Source organism: Oryza glaberrima, chromosome 10 (genome assembly GCF_000147395.1).
Source record: "Oryza glaberrima chromosome 10, OglaRS2, whole genome shotgun sequence".
NCBI classification, from domain to species: Eukaryota; Viridiplantae; Streptophyta; class Magnoliopsida; order Poales; family Poaceae; genus Oryza; species Oryza glaberrima.
In genome coordinates, this window is record NC_068335.1 from 20,709,140 (window position 1) to 20,725,633 (window position 16,494).

The 16,494-nt window shown below is 43.2% G+C and overlaps 3 protein-coding genes across 7 annotated transcripts; all 3 read right to left on the bottom strand.

Moving 5' to 3' along the window:
• Positions 1 to 546: 546 nt before the first annotated feature.
• Positions 547 to 1,572, bottom strand: LOC127753087 (uncharacterized). Its single transcript, XM_052278550.1, has one exon. It carries the CDS (start codon positions 1,570 to 1,572, stop codon positions 739 to 741), a length of 834 nt encoding a protein of 277 aa, XP_052134510.1. The 3' UTR covers positions 547 to 738.
• A 730-nt stretch (positions 1,573 to 2,302) lies between these two features.
• On the bottom strand, positions 2,303 to 10,071 carry LOC127753080 (tetratricopeptide repeat protein SKI3). 3 transcript variants are annotated; one of them, XM_052278537.1, is made up of 22 exons: positions 9,968 to 10,071; positions 9,801 to 9,881; positions 9,463 to 9,705; positions 9,241 to 9,363; positions 8,031 to 8,114; positions 7,877 to 7,927; positions 7,694 to 7,786; positions 7,387 to 7,527; positions 7,235 to 7,315; positions 6,912 to 7,159; positions 6,647 to 6,818; positions 6,205 to 6,326; positions 6,054 to 6,111; positions 5,877 to 5,942; positions 5,256 to 5,474; positions 5,038 to 5,089; positions 4,525 to 4,898; positions 4,330 to 4,424; positions 3,995 to 4,234; positions 3,102 to 3,745; positions 2,738 to 2,941; positions 2,303 to 2,658 (listed from the first exon to the last, which is right to left on the bottom strand). In XM_052278537.1, the coding sequence occupies exons 1-22, from the start codon at positions 9,977 to 9,979 to the stop codon at positions 2,471 to 2,473; spliced, it is 3,591 nt and encodes a 1,196-aa protein (XP_052134497.1). In that variant the 5' UTR covers positions 9,980 to 10,071; the 3' UTR covers positions 2,303 to 2,470. The 3 variants fall into 3 exon arrangements, with proteins under 3 accessions (XP_052134497.1, XP_052134499.1, XP_052134498.1); XM_052278539.1 differs by lacking the exons at positions 9,463 to 9,705; positions 9,801 to 9,881; positions 9,968 to 10,071 and adding an exon at positions 9,036 to 9,138 and having other exon boundaries at positions 9,241 to 9,340; XM_052278538.1 differs by lacking the exons at positions 9,241 to 9,363; positions 9,463 to 9,705; positions 9,801 to 9,881; positions 9,968 to 10,071 and having other exon boundaries at positions 7,694 to 7,799; positions 8,031 to 8,080.
• Positions 10,072 to 10,650: 579 nt separating this feature from the next.
• Positions 10,651 to 16,394, bottom strand: LOC127753083 (U-box domain-containing protein 70-like). Of its 3 annotated transcripts, none has more exons than XM_052278546.1 (8): positions 16,169 to 16,394; positions 15,091 to 15,139; positions 14,086 to 14,207; positions 13,877 to 13,981; positions 13,098 to 13,203; positions 12,220 to 12,789; positions 11,330 to 12,097; positions 10,651 to 11,118 (listed from the first exon to the last, which is right to left on the bottom strand). In XM_052278546.1, the coding sequence occupies exons 2-8, from the start codon at positions 15,133 to 15,135 to the stop codon at positions 10,906 to 10,908; spliced, it is 1,929 nt and encodes a 642-aa protein (XP_052134506.1). In that variant the 5' UTR covers positions 15,136 to 15,139; positions 16,169 to 16,394; the 3' UTR covers positions 10,651 to 10,905. The 3 variants fall into 3 exon arrangements, with proteins under 3 accessions (XP_052134506.1, XP_052134504.1, XP_052134503.1); XM_052278544.1 differs by having other exon boundaries at positions 15,091 to 15,143; XM_052278543.1 differs by lacking the exon at positions 16,169 to 16,394 and adding an exon at positions 15,375 to 16,157 and having other exon boundaries at positions 15,091 to 15,143.
• Between the last annotated feature and the right edge of the window lie 100 nt (positions 16,395 to 16,494).

The window sequence follows — 16,494 nt, forward strand, 5'->3', positions numbered from 1 at the left end:
AAACGATTCTGCATATATGGGCCGTATCTAAGAGCAAACAGAGCATGCCTCGTTTGTATGGGCCTGGATTCCGGCCCATCTACGTGAATGGGTCGGACTTCTAGTTCAGTCTTCCGGGCCTATACAAGTTGATGGGCCAGAACTAAGGCCCATTCAAATAAGGCCCAAGGATTTCATGCACAATTTAGCTCAGTAAAACTCAACAAACTATTGCAAAACTATATACTAGTACTAGTATTTATTAAGACCAGACGTACAAATTTAGCATCGAATTTATCATAAAACTAAGCAGCAAATTTATCACAAAATGGTAAGTTTAGTGACAATTTTAATCACAAAACTACATCTCCAACATAACGGTAAAACAGAGAATTGAACTCTGCACAATTCTCCTCCAAAATCAGTAGTTTCTGTCTTAAATATATTAAATCTGTAGTTTTCTAATAAACGCTTAAATATTTTGTTTAAGTTTTGTGATAGTGGTTAAAGGATATATGGTTCTATAAAATTTACTGTTTTTAAAGAAAAATCTCTTTACACCGAACACCCTCAAACTCAAAAGTTTGTCTTCACCAAACGAAACGCAAGTTGAGCTAATACATGCGTGAATTTTCCGAAAAAAAAAGGGAACTAATACATGCGTGAATTTTTCAAAAGAAAAAAAATTAAGAAGAAGAGCTAATACACCAAACTGCACAAACGCTAGTGAGAAAGCAGCGACGAACGATCAAACACACTCTAGGAATCCTTCTTCTTGGCGTCGTCGGCGTCAATGGCGCCGGCGGCGGCGGTGGCGTCGTCCTCCTTGCTGTCGCTGCCGCAGTAGTACCTGTTGAGCGCCTTGGGCAGGTAGAACGGCAGCAGGAAGGCGAAGAGGTTGATCCCCCAGTAGGCGAGGTTCGCCACCGCCAGCACCCTCCCCGCCACCACCCTGCGGCGCGCCACGGCGGGCGCGCCGCCGACGCCGCCACCGAACTGGTCCCGCTTCTCCATCTCCTGGCGGAGCCACTCCGACGCCGCGAACATCCTCCGCGCGCTGTACATCACCACCACGGCGGCACGCACGGGGAGGGAGAACCTCCCGGGCCACGCCGCGGCGAGGCCCTCGGTGAAGATCTGCGCGGCGAGGAGGAACGCGTGCGGGGACGCCGCGGCGACGCCCGCCGTGTCACCCGAGCGGAGGCCGTCGAGGATGTAGAGCGCCGGGAGCGCGGCGCCGACGAGGAAGCCGAGCGCGTCGTGGGCCCTGAGGAGGAAGCGGCCGCGGCCGAGGAAGACCGGCGCGCCCGGGTTGGGCTTGCCGGGCCTCTGCGGGAAGGCGAGGACGGAGAGGACGACGAGGTAAGGGATGACGAGGAGGGCGAAGGCGATGTCGGAGAGCGGCACGGTGGTGGAGAAGGCGAGCACGGCCGCGGCGCCGAACGAGTTGAGCTGCTTGATGGAGAAGAGGTAGTAGTGGTGGTGCGGCCGCGCCGTCGGCGACGTCGGCGTCGGGTGCAGCGGGGGGAGCGGCGCGCCCGTCGACGGCAGCGTGATGCCGCCCCCGCACGTCGGCCCTACGCCGCCTGACATGGCCGCGCCCGCGACGAGAGTGATCAAAGCGGTGGCGGCGTCGGTGCGGATTCCTTCGCGCTCTGGCTGCGACGTCGCGTTGGTTTGGCTTGGTTGGAGCGGGAGTAAAGTGACCGTGATGAGGCGCAAGGACAACAAGTGCGAGGTTTAAGGCGACAGGTGCCGCGCGGCGTGGCGCGCTCTGGGCGCGTCGCGCGCCGCGCGCCGCCGCGTGTCGCTGGGCGGCGTCGCGCTTTGGGTTATTTTTACGAGCGTGGAGGAGGTGGCAGCTCGGCTCCCGGCGCGACGCCGCCGTGATGTGGTGGCGTCCTTGGCTGTGTTTGTTGTCAAACTACAACCAGATGGGCACAAAATCAACGGAAAAAAAAATCTGACAGGAAAAGGTGGTTAAAACGCTACGTGCTGAGGATGGGTAGGAGAACAAGGTTCTAGACACTTGTTTGAGAATCTCCATTAGGCTGCTGAGTTGGGTGCTTTTGGGTTCACCGATAGACAGGCTTAGGCCTCACCTTCCTTACCTTTTTTTTTGATTAGTTACGACTTGCTTGCTGCTAATGGAAAGGTCACCAATCGGTTTACAACACAAACTACAGACCAGTTCTGGAGGGGGGGGGGGGGGGGGGGGGGGGGGGGGGTTGTGAGAAGAGTTCACAACAAGACAATATGCCTGCAATCTACCAGGGAAAAGGTACTTCCAGAAACATCTCACGTCTCAACCCTCAACACGGTAAGCAAGCATATGCAGGTTTTTAACTTATCACAAACAGGTCGGCAGTTCATACAGCCAATCCGTATGCTTCAGCTGAGTCAAGAAATGCGCTACATTGTGGTTGGTTACACCACAATACGAGGGTGGTCGTAACTTGCAAAGATCAGTGCTTCCAATTTCTAAGGGTTATTACACGTAGACGAGTTGCATCAGAGCCGTCCAGTACCTAGAGCACGACGGGTTCAGGTGTATCGCCCTGAGAAGCCACTTCTCCGGGGTTTGCATGGTTTCCACTAGCTGGTTCTGCTGGGAAGTTGCTGCATTTGACTGCGTCGCCAGAAGATGCATCTGGAAATAGAGCTCGGCAGGCCTCAATTCTGCACGACGAATCGGAAAAAGGTAAATTAAATGGTGAAATTTCAAGAACAATGTGCTTTGTATGAAGCATGCTCAGACCTGGGGGCCATGAGAACCACTCTAGACGAAGGTTTTTCTCCCACTTGGCTTTGGAGCCAAGGCTGCCTTCTGCTTGGGCCAGTAAGAGGGACACAATAGGTAAAGAAGCAAGTGATTTCTGCTGTGCCTTTCTGAGGCTGGAAGCTGCACGGGCTATAAATTGAGGGGCCGCGAACCTCCAAGCAATGTCCATACAAATTGCGCCTACAAGGGTGATGTTTCAGTCAGCACATTGTCAAAAATAAACATCAAGAATGTTAGTTAGAATTTATTCCGGGCTAGTGTAGAGAAAACTACTAAGAAAAATAACAATAAAACATTCCAATTTAGTTTCATTATAGTAAATAAGTAACATGCCAATTACCGTTGAGAAATAAGACACAGCTGTCAGGATCCCCTTCAGCACATGCCTGAGCAATAGCTTTCTCAGCACTTGCAAAGTCCTCATTCCATACTGAACACTGAGCGCATGCTAGATAAAAAAGAGACGTCCATTTGGATGCATTGCTACCTTTCCTTTCAACGCATCCTCTTAGATGTATCTCTATTTCATCAGGGGTACCCTCCAGTGAACATATAGATGCAAGTTGCTTAAGTACTACCCAGCCAATTTCAGTATCTGTACGGTTTTGCAGGCATTTCATGTACTCACTCCTAGAGTTCAAAAGATTGCCTTGTATCACATAGGCCCGACACAGTTGCAAGTGTGCAAAGAAAGAATCCACGCACGAAGAAGTTACTCCAAGAGCTTCAGTAGCTTGAGCAATACAGTTGCCATGGTCACCAGATTGCAAACTAACCTCTGAAGCCACAAGAAGTAGCAAGTAGTTCCCATACTGAACCACCTTATTGTCTTGTGAATTGCTACCACTGGAGAGAACTTGCAAAATCAGCCTCTTCAAAATGGTGCAGATATGTTTCGGATACTTTTCTTCACGTGCTTTTTGGTAAAGGGTAAGTACAAGGAGGCGACGTGCATCTTGGTTCCACGGTTCTAGATGAACCCACCTGCAAAGAAAGTCACACACTTAGTTTTTTTTTTAAGACTCATGCCATTTTATTTATTAATGGAAGGTTTAGAAACATAAAGCATGAATGGTTACATCTCCCGTGGGAATAAGCATAAGAGCTTGTTTAGTTGGATAAATTGTTCTTTGGCAAATATGTGTAAGATTGTTACAGTCAAACCGCAAGCTTAAAGTCAAGTCACACACAGGAATATTAGATACATGGTAAATATAGTAAGAGAAGATGTACCTTTGCAGGCGGCATATTGCATTGTATCCGCTTAGGTATTGATCTTCACATGTTGGAAAGGAGAACTTTGGGTAAGAAGTGCAGGTAGCATAGCAAGAAACTGCTGCACATGCTTGAATTTGGTGTGGAGATCTTAAGCCCCTGTCGGATGTGTATCCCCGGGACAATGAAGTAACCCTTACTGCTTTATGAGAAGCCATCCAATCTTCACTTGACAGTAGCAGAGATCCAAGTTGGTTTCTACAGCATGCAACAAAAGAAATATAGTGCACAACATTTCGATTGAAGCCACAAGTCTAGAACCTAGATATTACCAGTGCATGAAAGATCATTACCTTACTAAACTGCAGTCGGGATACATGTGTAGAACCTTTTTCAGGTAAGATAGGCCACCATCAACCCTTAAAAACTTGTCTGATTCCCCAGCAATCTACAAGGATTATTTTTAATCTATATCAGTGCATCTATGCAATACCCAAAAGAAGCAATTTTTCACATAGAATGCCAGAATTTTAGAAAACCGTACTTACAGCATTTCCAAGAGCAATATTTGAGTGGACTTCACTCATGACTTCATAAGATGTAAGCCTAGGAGGCATACTCAGCTGCGGTAACTGAAAACGCTTGTTTGGCTGTAAAGCATCTAATGCAGAGATAATAAATTTCAGCTGTGTGCTGTAATTGAGTTGACCAGGCAGTTTATGAATGACCGCAGCTGCAGAGTCCTTCCCAGAGATGTTGTATGTCAACGTGCATATGAATCCTAAAGCTGCAGTTGCACTCTCCTGCTTCATACTCGATAAGTTTTCAGCCAAGTTTCTTGATACTGAAAGAGCTTCATCATGCCGACCAAGTTTCCATAATGAAAGAGCATATATCTGCAATCCGTCATCATTCAGAAATCCTAGAAATTTGAGATAACTTGTTAGCCTGTGTTTTATAGCATAAGAAAATAACTAACAGGAATTTATTTGCCATGCATGCCAATTCAGGAGAAAATAGGAAAAAAGATCCTTCCATTGCTACATGAAATAAAAAAATACCTTGTCTTTTCAATTCTTCGCACTCTCGCACTGCCTCAGTTGCAAGACCAGCCTACAGTCAAAGCAACGGTTAAAGGATAACTGTTCCATAAACATTTGTAAATAATGTGACAGAAAATGCAAACTTATTGCGCATAAAACATTTGAAGTAACATGATCTTTCAGCTGCTTGATATGGAATTTTTTGTCGTCATCAAAGCGGATGATAATACTCTTACCTTACATAGTGACCGGGCAAGATTCACAGAAATATCAGCAATATGACATCTGCAGTCTGCTTTGGAGTTGCGCATCATATCTAAAGCAAATTTTGCTCGTCGGTACGATGCAATTGCAGATTGGAAGTCTGATCGCACTTCAGAAACCAAGCCATTTATGTTGTGCGACTCAGGGTAATGAGGTGCACGTTGAACAGCTTGCCTTACAGCCATCAATACCTAAATAATAGGACTAAGTATAAGGGGATTATGTGTTACAGGGAAAAGAACAGGAAATAAGTGTCAACCATGTAGTCTGGTACTCTAAAATATCCAAAAAAAAACCAAGCAATCTAAAGTTGCAGACAATGTACAGACAGCTAGTAACACTTCGCATACAAGACATTATAATGAAGCAATATGTAGCTATTGTGATCTGAGACCATAACAGTAGCATTTAGCTTCAGCAATTAGAACATAACGATAATAGAGCATGTGATAATTGCCACTAAAGCACACCACTGCGGGAAAGAAAAGACTTATTTCAACCATGAAGTACCTTCTTTTTTTAAAAAAAAATGTTATTTTTTGCGGGGGGGGGGGGGGGGGGGGGGGGGGGGGGGGGGCAGTTTGAAAGCATACCTGAGGTGATAGAAGTTCACCGGAACGAGCTGCAATTGTTCCAAGACCAATCTGGAACTCTGGAAGCTAATACAAAAACATCATTATAATGAAATCAAAACAAACTTGAAGGAGAAAAACTAATCAAATCATTAATGTTATACTGACAACAAGTGTGATACAAATGAACTATCTTACAGGAAGTATCTGCACAGCCCGCAAGCAGCTTTCAAAACATTCATTTACTGGCCCGTCCCTTGAAGATCATGCCAAAGCATATAATCAGCTTAATAAGAAATTATCTGTAACAATATATGAAATCTTCTATGAAATTCTATGGGAGAAATACCCAGGCTGGTGGTAATTTTCAGCTGACATTCCTGCCCATGGCAAGGCCAGTGAAGGATCAATGCTTCGAGCTCGATCAAATGCTTGTCTTGCCAACTGCTTATCACCTGAATGCCTGTAAATCTGAAGGTCGAACTATCACTTACCTCTCAATTAATAGAAGAACAGTCAGCTGCCGCATAAATAGTACTAACACTGGTTATGGAAACATGTCATTTTGGATTTTCTTTTTTAGTTAAACTTTAAAAAAAAATAAACATTCTTTTTAATATTTATATGCCATGTGTGAAAATCATTTGTGTAGATTTACCTCGAAAAGTAATTTCACAATATTATATATTTTGGGGGGTTTGTCAAATATTTTGCAACAAAAATTAGTGGCCAAAGATGTATTCATGTCAATGACTAAAACGACATGTTTTTGTATCCGGGGGGAGTACTACCTTTCCAAGGTATGCCCATGCTTCAGATAGAGACATATCAAGATGCAGTGCTCTGATAAAAGAATGCTGTTTTAAAGCTTGATTACTTGACACCGAGCCCAATGTAACCCAAAAATCCTTATTGACTGGTTCCAGTATCAACCCACCCAACGACATTTTCTCTGGCAGTTCCCTGTTGTACACAGAAATAAAGTTTTATCATGTACGCTTGTTAAGAACAGATGCCACATGCTACTAAGCTATTAATGTGGAATAAAAGACTTACCAAGTTATGGGATCTAGACTGTTATTCTCCTCAATGGTATAAATGAGATCAAGACATATAGCAGTGTCATTGTGAATATTAGCTTCCCAGGGAGTGAGATGCAAAGCTCGTTGGTACGAGAACTTTGCACCATTTGCAGCCAACAAACATGTATTTCTCCACTCAAGTACAGTAGTCCTGAAAGTACCATCATCCATACCCCCCTTGATATTACCATCATCCCATGGAAAGCATCTTGCAAGTGCGAGCTGACATAAAACAAGAGCTTAAAATTATAGGATACTGAAATTTAAATGATTAATTAACAGTAAAATAGAGAATACCTGAGCATCTCCATGCAGTTTCCAAACACAGGAAAGGTTTCCAGTCAAAGAAGTACAAACTTTGGCAGCTTCACATGCTTCCTAGAACAAACTACACTGAGACAATATAGCAGGATATGTTTCGATTGAAACCAAGACTAGTGTCCAAATACCTTCAACAGACTAGCTGCCCAGCCAAAGGCCCCAGTCATTACACACTGCCTTGCCCAAGCAAGCAATGCAGAAGCAAGACCAAAGTACGCGGAATGATTTTGAGGAGCCATCTCCAAGGCAGAGCGGAACTGTTCAACACCCTGGTATTGCATATTTCCCAACACGTATAAGATCATGGAAATTATTAGCGGTAGCAGCAGTAAAGGGCTGGCATAGAATTTGCAATGGTAAATTATACATAGTGCTGATTAAAATTGTGTATATCTAGTATTATAATAGTTCCATTAAGTGAAAAAAAATTCCTACCTTTCTAAAATAACCAAGCATTAGCTGGATGTTTCCACTTTCTATCAATGCAAAGACCTTGGAACCATCCAGTTCAACAGCTCGCCCATACGACTGCCAGCATAAACTGAATTAAGCATATTCAGAAGCCTCGATATAGTATACTGTAGCATTCACTAATGATGCTAAAAAAAAGTAACACACCTTTACTGCTGCAGTAAACATGCCCAAACGGTGGTATGCCAGACCGAGTGCCTAATACCATAATATGGAATATTAATAACATACAAATAGCGTGCCTGACTTAGATTTCACCAACATTAACAAAATAAAGGAAAAAAGGGGAAAAAATACCCACTTCCCATAAATCTGCACATGTTGGGTAACCTCGTATTGCATGCTGAAGGCTCTGTATAGCCTCTGACCATTTCTTCTGATGAACCTAAATGTGCCATAATTGTCAATACTTATTGAAAATACATCAGTGCATAATTTAGCATGCATAAACAAGAAAACTATGAAGAAAAATCTAGAGATGTTAACCGCATAACTTTAGCTTTAAGCAAAGCACATACTCCCTCCATTCCAAAATATAAGGCACAACCACTCTTAACCCAAAGACCAAGAAATAATTATTATCATCTTGTAGTTTGGATCATCCTAATAAATATAATGCATGCATCCAATAGGATTAGATAACATGAGAGTGGAGGATTAAAAAAGGTAATAATTTAATGGAGAAGATGTCATAGTTAATTGCATGCTTGCATGCATGCCTTATATTATGGAACATCTAAGAAAAGTGGTTGTGCCTTATATTATGGAATGGAGGGAGTAGTCTACTTGTTCCTTGCTCCAGGAAAAACCTACATTTTCCTAAGCAAGCGAAAGTTGGAGATTATAGCTGGGCAATGGACATTATTAATTTAGGGTTTGTTTTGAAGAAGAACAGGGTGTTTTTTTTCCTTTGGGATGATACAAATCCTAAGGATTTGGATCCTATTCTCCCTATCAAAGCAGGCCTCCAAAACTAGGTATTGCAGAGATGCGAAATATCAAGCCTAAACTAGCCGTGTTGTCCTATAGATTTCCACATATTCTCTATCAACTAATCCAAAATTACAGGAACATGCCCAATACTATCTGCTAGTATGAGGCTAAAGGGCGTGAAGGGAGGTGAATACCCTGGTGGTCATGGCGTGAAAGAAACTGGCGCTGGATATATTAATGGCATATGAATGGTATTGCATTTTGGTAAATCGAAAGGCATGGATATGGGGACTTAAGTTTGGACTAGCCCTAGATTGGATCAGAATTTAATTATCTCAACAGTGTTGGGACTTAGGATCAAAGTAACTAATACCTGTAGGCTTTGTTTCGGTGTGTCTGAGATGGTGTGATTGAAAACCAGTCCATGTGGATCTATTCCATCGAATGAAGCCTTAATATTTTGCAAAATTGTTCCTCTAGGTGGAGCCAGAGTTGATCACAAGTATTACGGCCATGATAACTTCAATCAACAATATACTCAAGCTGTCAAGCAACTCCAACCAAGGATAGATAGATACCTGTAAGTACCCCAACCTCCGGAACGCCCAAAATGCCCGGGGTGACTTGCCAGCTGCCTCCTTGCACAAAGCGATCTCCAAGCTTTCCTTGCCCTCCAAATCTAGCAAATCACAGACCGCCTCCTGCACCAAACCACACAAACAGCATATCATACCAAAACACCCTCACAGGCAAAAGAACAAACACCTTCGAGGCACACGCTCATATGCATTCCAACCCACCCCAGCCTCGGCATCATCAGGGTTGAGCGTCGCCGCCCGCTGATAGCACTTGGCCGCTCGCTGCGCGTCGCCGGCGCGCGCGTAATGGTGGCCGAGGAAGCGGAAGGGGACGCCGTCGTTGGGGTCCAGCTTGGCCGCGGCGAGGAAGCGCTCGGCCGCCGCCGCACGGAGCCGCCTCACCTCCTCCTCGCCCTCGCCCTCCTCCCTCGCCGCCGCCTCCGCGCGGTCCCATAGGAAGAGGCCCTGCACGCACACGACTACCGCGTGATAAGCCCGCAATGGAGGAGCGAGAGCCGCAGCCACGGCGAGGATTCGTGCAACGAGGCAGCGAAGGTTACGAGGTTGTAGTGGTGGAGCGGGCTGGATGGCTCGCCGGCGAGGGTTTGCTCCAGCTGCTTGCGGAGGTTGGCCTCCGCCGCCTGAAGAGGAGAAAGCCAAAAGGGGGTGAGTGCCGGAGGAAGTGAGGAGAGAGATGGAGAAGTGAGAGAAGGATAGAGTGGGATACCGTTTCAGGCATATCGCCGGCGAGGTCGGGCGACCGCCGGCGGCGTGGTGGAAGTGGGGATGAAGTGTGGGGAAAGGAAACGAAGCGGCAGGGAGGTTTTGCGATTTAGCCCTTCCAATTCCAGGTAGAGCAGATTGAGATATTTAACCATTTGCCACATTTAGATGTGACAATTAACTTTTTGCCACTGGACCCGCATGTCATAGACACATGTGAACTCACATGTCATTGAGATAGGGGTGGTAAATAGTTATTTGCCAAATCTAAAAGTGGCAAATAGTTAAAAGCCCGGAGCAGATTGGCTCGACCCTACTACATGTGGTGGGACCTACCTGTCAGTCTGTTAAACCCCATCCTGCTTTATGTTCCTCCATGAGTGCAATTGGAAGAAAATTGCTATGCATACAAATATTAAAGGTTATAAACGATTGTAGTGCATATGAACGTGTTCTTTTTTATTTATCTATGGTGGCATATGTCTAGTTATACATGAGTTGTACAACTAGGTTATATCTATAGTAGTACTCAATTCAGAAATGAATAAAAGTTTATAGATATAAATCATTTCTGTTGTATCTTGAAATAGTTCATTTTTTCTGTTTAACTAATGAAATAGGTATGGTACATGATTTCATCATTCCATTATCAGAGATCCAGAAGGAAAGATGAACATGAACTCAGTATATCCATTAAGATCTCATTTAGAATGCTGGAATTTAACAGTTTTGTAGGATTTCCACATGAATTAGTTCAAAGAAGACCCAACCCTTTATTTTCAAAAAAATCAGGTAAAATGAAAAACATTTTACAGCTCAACTGAAAAAAAAACACTATTCTAACACTACCTCCTCAGTTTCTTACTGGCTGACTACGCTTACGCAAAGCATGCGACAGAAATCTATTACAGTCGAAGCACAGATGAAACTCAATACAGGCCACTAATGCTGCTGTTCATATAGTGCAAATGACTTGTTCTGCTTGAGATATTCTTGAATGGCTGAACGCAGTGCGATATTGGGGATAGTGTCACGGTTAGCAAGCGTTTGATTAGTCACTGGAGACCTGTCATGTCCCTTATCCAGCCAATCTCTTATAACATCAGCTTCATAGGTGAAGCCATCCGCTGCCATCTGAGGATCTCTCATGATCACCTGAAGATATGCAATTGCAGTAAATCATTATTAGAGTTTCAGACGAGAAGCAATGCTGGAAGCATCGTAACAGTTTCTAACGAAACAGTGGCAGCAACTTATAAATTCTACTCCCTCCATCCTAGAATATAGGTACCTTTAGCTTACAAATTTGGAAGCTAAAAGTAGCTATATTTTAGAACGGAGGGAGTACCTTTCTAACTTGTAGTACCTGAGAGATTGGGCAAAGGAAGTAGGACGGCGTGGCAGTTTCAATGGCACTACAGATAGATCGAAAAGACTGGGACAACGGCGAATGAGCTTCCTTCTTCATAGGTTCAATCACCTCCCACACGTCATGCTCAAGATCAGGACGCCTCTGCTTGCTGAGCTCTGTGCACTGCAGCGCAATGTGTGCGAGCTGCTCCACATGCACCAATGGCCAGTCACCTGCAGAATGGTCCAACACTGACTGCAGGTCATCGTCGTTCAGCGCCTCCCGCACTGTCCTAATCAGGCGTAGAGGTGCCCGTCCGGTCAAGAGACGCATGATGGTAACACCAAAAGAGTAAGTATCAGACTGTGGCGTCAGCTCCCCTGTGGCGAAGAACTCTGGGTCCATGTATGCCGGTGTTCCCATAGGCCTGGAGGTGTAGTGTGCGTCGCTTCCAGTGACACTGGACTCCAGAAGGAGGCGTGAAATCCCAAAATCACTGAGTTTGCTCTGCAAATTTGCATCAAGAAGGATGTTGCCTGGCTTGAGGTCCCCATGCACCACTGGGTGAGGCCGGTGCTTGTGAAGGAAGATAAGTGCAGAGCAAATCTCCGTGATGATCTGGATGCGCACTTGCCAAGTGAGTGGCGGGGTGTTGTCAACACAGTTGAGTCGGTCCTCCAGGCTTCCATTTGGTAAGAGCTCATAAACAAGCGCTGAAGCTTCCATGCAGGCTCCAATAAGGGTGACTAAGTTTGGATGCCTTACTCTACTGAGTATAGCAACCTGTGAAAACAAATTGGAACGGCAGAATGCATTAGCTTAACTTTTAATAATGATTAGCTTATCTTAGTTCCGTTTTCTCAATGCAATATTATACAAATGGATGATAGGCCTTTGAATTGTACCTCTTGATGGAACTGAGATTGGCCATGCAAGCTGTCAGTACTAAGCATCTTTATAGCTACTGTCGTATTGCGCAGAGAACCTTTGTATACAGATCCAAATCCACCTTGACCGATGTTAAGTGCATTGCTGAAATTCTGAGTTGCCTGCTCCAACTCCATCAAGGAGAACTCAGAGCTTATTGCTCCATAGGCACAAGAATTCGTCAGCTCCTTCTCTATACGCATGCTCCTTGCCTCTTTAACTGCATCATCTCGCTCTCGCTTCATTTTACTGTACTCTAACTTCAGTGACTGGACACGAGATTCCGTAACCTTCATGCTCTCTTCTAGATAAGTGGCAACTGAGTCTGACTCTGAGATGTGGTGTTCAAGGAGGTGCTTCTGTTGGTTTAGCTCTTGTAATCTATTGGCTTTCTCATTCAACTGATATTTGAGCCAGTCCAGGTCATTTTGGAGCACCATAGTGGCATGTTTGAGAGATTCTGACTCTTCCTTTTCTTGTGAGAGTTTTGCCTCTGTCTCTTTCCTTAGTTCCATTTCATTAATATACATGCATCCCAATCTTTTAGCCTGCAAATGCAATCAGCGATTGTTAACAGAAAATACTGTAAAAGTTTGGATATTATGTAATATGGCATACCAAGCACAAAGGATCTGAAACACACAGTAAAACTATTTTAACTTCTTCCTGCTGAGCCAAGACTACCTTGTTTCATTTTGTTTCGAGTTTATTATAGCATTTCCACATTCCTAACTCAGAACAGTTTTAGAGACCTCTTGGTATCTCTGAAGTACATGCTTAATGGTCTTCCTGTGTGAACATCTACTAAGCCGCGCTAGAAAAGCTCATGTTAATTGTAGTACAAAGTGGTATTTACCTCTATATTAGGTTCAAGCAAACTTTGAAGATCCACCTTGCAACTGTCTACAGAAGAAGGTAGGCGAGCTGATTTTGACCTTTTTACAGGGCAACAACTGGCCTCCCTAGGCGAAAAGAAACAGAGACATTTAGTGGAAGAAAAATTCAAAGTAGTGAAAAATTAAGAATTATTTAGGCTTCAATAAACTTGTGATAATCATTCTCTTATGGAAAAATAACAGATACTTTACATGACAAAATGCAGATAGTTATAAGATAAGGCATGTCGAATTGTAGATCAGCTAAATATGGTACAAACTCGACCATAACCTAGACTATCCTAATAACATATACAGGACAAAGTGTTCGCAAAGAAAGAATACACAAGGCAAAAATAAATGTACACATGTTTTTTTCTCAGTTCTACTCATTCTAAATATGTGAAGTTCTGCCAGAATTTATCTGCTGCAATAGGCTTGTGATCTTTGATTCTGGAAAACTATTCGTCCTTCAGTTACATACAGCGTGCTTGGTAAACAGTCAAGACTGTGATCCCTTCTGTTATTTGTCCAATTAATACCGATTCGGTGCCTTGGAGTTTCAAAACTGAAGTATCAATCATATGGCTGCCTATAGGCCCTATACTGAAAGATTTACATGTGATTATTTTAAGCTGCATATTGTACTGTTATGTTGAGATTCCTTGCTGTGAAATAATGCCAAAACTGGGGCTTAAGATAAATACAATAAAATAAAGTCCGATGTATATAAGAGTCCATTTGGTAGTTGAAGCCCTACCTGACACATGTTAGCTTCCCGTTGCAAATAAACCATATATTGCAGTATGAGTGTGCTCTTTGCATCACACTTATTGCTGTTTGTGATTGTGGTGCTTTCATTTTTCTGGGCAACAAAAATAGTCATATTTTTGTCCCAATCAATAAGAACTGATAATGTGAAACTGTACCACGATTATTAGAACTCAGAGAAAGAGAAGAGAGAGAAACCTTTTGTAGTGTCTGTCTGATGCAGCACCCATAACAAGTTTAGTGACCCCATATATTTCTATCAGATGAAGAAGCCCTTCGTCAATTTTGGTAAAAAAGAACACTTCTTTCTCAGCTTTAACCTGGTCAAGGAAGAATAAGAAATTTGCTCTCTGATGAAGTAAATATTACTTTTTGCATTAATTTTCCCCCTAAACTTTCTTTACAAAAAATGTTAACTTATTGCAATCGATTTTTTTTTTTCAACATCATGGATAAAATAGATAGAACAGCATTGCAGAACATGTATCCATAGATAGTCAAACAAGTTGACTTCAATATGTAAACCTCAGTGATTCATATGATTCAACATACAAGTGGCAGAAAGCCTTGATGCCCTATTAATCTCGATCAGTTTAAAACAAAATTTTGGATTATTACCTAACCAGGGTTTGAAATATGGATTTTTTACAGTTTTGTCACATAAAAAAATGGAACCAGAGGGTTCATTATAGTATTCAGAAAAAAAAAAATCAATGCAAAAATAGATATGGTGAAAGCTTCACCAAAAAATAAAATAAAATAAAATAAAAAATCCCCCCAGTTCTTCCAAAACTTGCTTCTACCCAAAACAAGATACCCTGTATAAATTTCCTACGAATGGTCTTTATGGAAGAGATGTCCCCAACCTTCATTAGCACGGAGTGGATTTTTGTACCTTTGTAAAATAATTCTACTTCAATACCAACTGTTTTTGTTTAGACGAAAAAAATACCTGGGCGTGGCTTTGGTTGTGCAATGATAATACTACTATAAGAACTATCTTCAGTTATAATATATGAATAATCAGTATTTGGACATATCAAGTAAAAGAATAACCATTTTCACTCTTGCTTGGTGTTACTTTTTTTTCCTTATGTTCTATAATTAGTTATTTACTCATAGAAGTCTTTGTGGGGAGAGTGAATAAAAATATTTTCCACATGAACTTTTCAGAAAACAAAATAAAATATCATTATCTTGCACCTTTTTTCTTGAGCACTGGTCCAGATAGTTGTCCAAATTTTGCATCCGGCTTTCTTCAGCAAAAAAGGAATCAAATAAGACAATAGAACTTTGCTAAGGATTATGCAACCGAAAGCACAATAGAAACAAGAAGTAATGGTTAGAGGAAATAAACCAGAACATGGCAGAAAGCCAGAAGCTAAAGATTATGGTACAAACATCATAAGATAGCTATATGACTATATCACCTCCTTTATTGACATCGAGAAAAATAACTTTAGATAAAGCCACTGCACATAACTAACCAAAGTTCGATGTAGTAATTATGTGGATGATGATGATCTCCGTGCTACTGGATGCATGATCGATAACCCAAGACAGTATGGACTTGCCATCGGTGGGTTGCTCAGGGAGAGCAACATAAACCTTGTCTCTAAACAGAGTTTTCTGCCTGAGCATCATACTCATGCATGCAACTGGTAAGGCCTTGAAGATGGAACTAAGAGATACTTCTATCTACCAGTTTGCGTTTCCCACTTTGGACAACTAAAAGAGGGAACACACTGCGTATTAGCATTAAAGAATAAGATTCCAGTTTAACCAGGTAAAAAGGTTGACTCTTGACTGAGACTATCGGAAGACAACGCAACACTCAACTACCAAGTCGCAGTGAATGGATTATCTGAGGAAAGTCATTTGGTACGCTGTCATGCCAGTACAACACGGCAAAATTTGCTGGGAACAGGGACATGCTATGAATTAATGTAAGACTCTACATTTGTCACATCCTTCACCCCCCATTGCTCAACACAAATTCTCTGCCTTTCATTTCTAATAAAAAAAAAAGATGTAGTGCATCGGTTGTGTGTCAGTGATAGAGCCATCAGTCTATCTAGTGATCTAATCTAAAGCTCTCAGCCTCATATTTCAGTTACTTACTCCCTATGAACGGGAGAAACAACCTACGGGTAGTGATGAATTGACGATTCAGCAGTAATAGCATATGACATTTGAGGCGAACAAAATTGACATCAAGCAAACATCTCATCATCCCCACTACTGCATATGAAATTAAATCATCGTGGTACAGTCAAATCACCTTTGACGATTGACTAGAAATGGCGAACACCGAATAAATACATCGCCGCGGCGGCGGCGGCGGCGGCGGCGGCGGCGGAATCGCGCAGGGAGACGGCAACATCAGCTCGCGGCGAGGCGCTCATAGGATCCCACCGGGGTCGCCCGCTCACCGCCGGTGAGCGCCCGCGGTAGGGGGAAGCCACCGCCGCTCCGGCGAGCGGCGAGGCCCATATCCCTCGAGAGAAACCCTCGCCTCGCGTCCCAGCCCAAGTTTTAACGTGCGGCCCAGTAAGGAGATACAGCACGAGACGGCCCATTTTACGGTGGGCCGCGAATCTGCGGCCC

Coding starts and splice junctions, on each gene's coding strand:
- LOC127753087 (XM_052278550.1), bottom strand. CDS start 1,572: ATGTCAGGCGGCGTAGGGCCGACGTGCGGGGGCGGCATCACGCTGCCG.
- LOC127753080 (XM_052278537.1), bottom strand. Junction 5,943..6,053: donor GGGCTGTGCAGATACTTCCT/GTAAGATAGTTC, acceptor TTTTTGTATTAG/CTTCCAGAGTTCCAGATTGG. Junction 5,090..5,255: donor TTGCCCGGTCACTATGTAAG/GTAAGAGTATTA, acceptor CTTTGACTGTAG/GCTGGTCTTGCAACTGAGGC.
- LOC127753083 (XM_052278543.1), bottom strand. CDS start 15,537: ATGAGTATGATGCTCAGGCAGAAAACTCTGTTTAGAGACAAGGTTTAT. Junction 14,208..15,090: donor ACCAGTGCTCAAGAAAAAAG/GTGCAAGATAAT, acceptor TTCCTTGACCAG/GTTAAAGCTGAGAAAGAAGT. Junction 12,098..12,219: donor AATCTCAGTTCCATCAAGAG/GTACAATTCAAA, acceptor TTGTTTTCACAG/GTTGCTATACTCAGTAGAGT.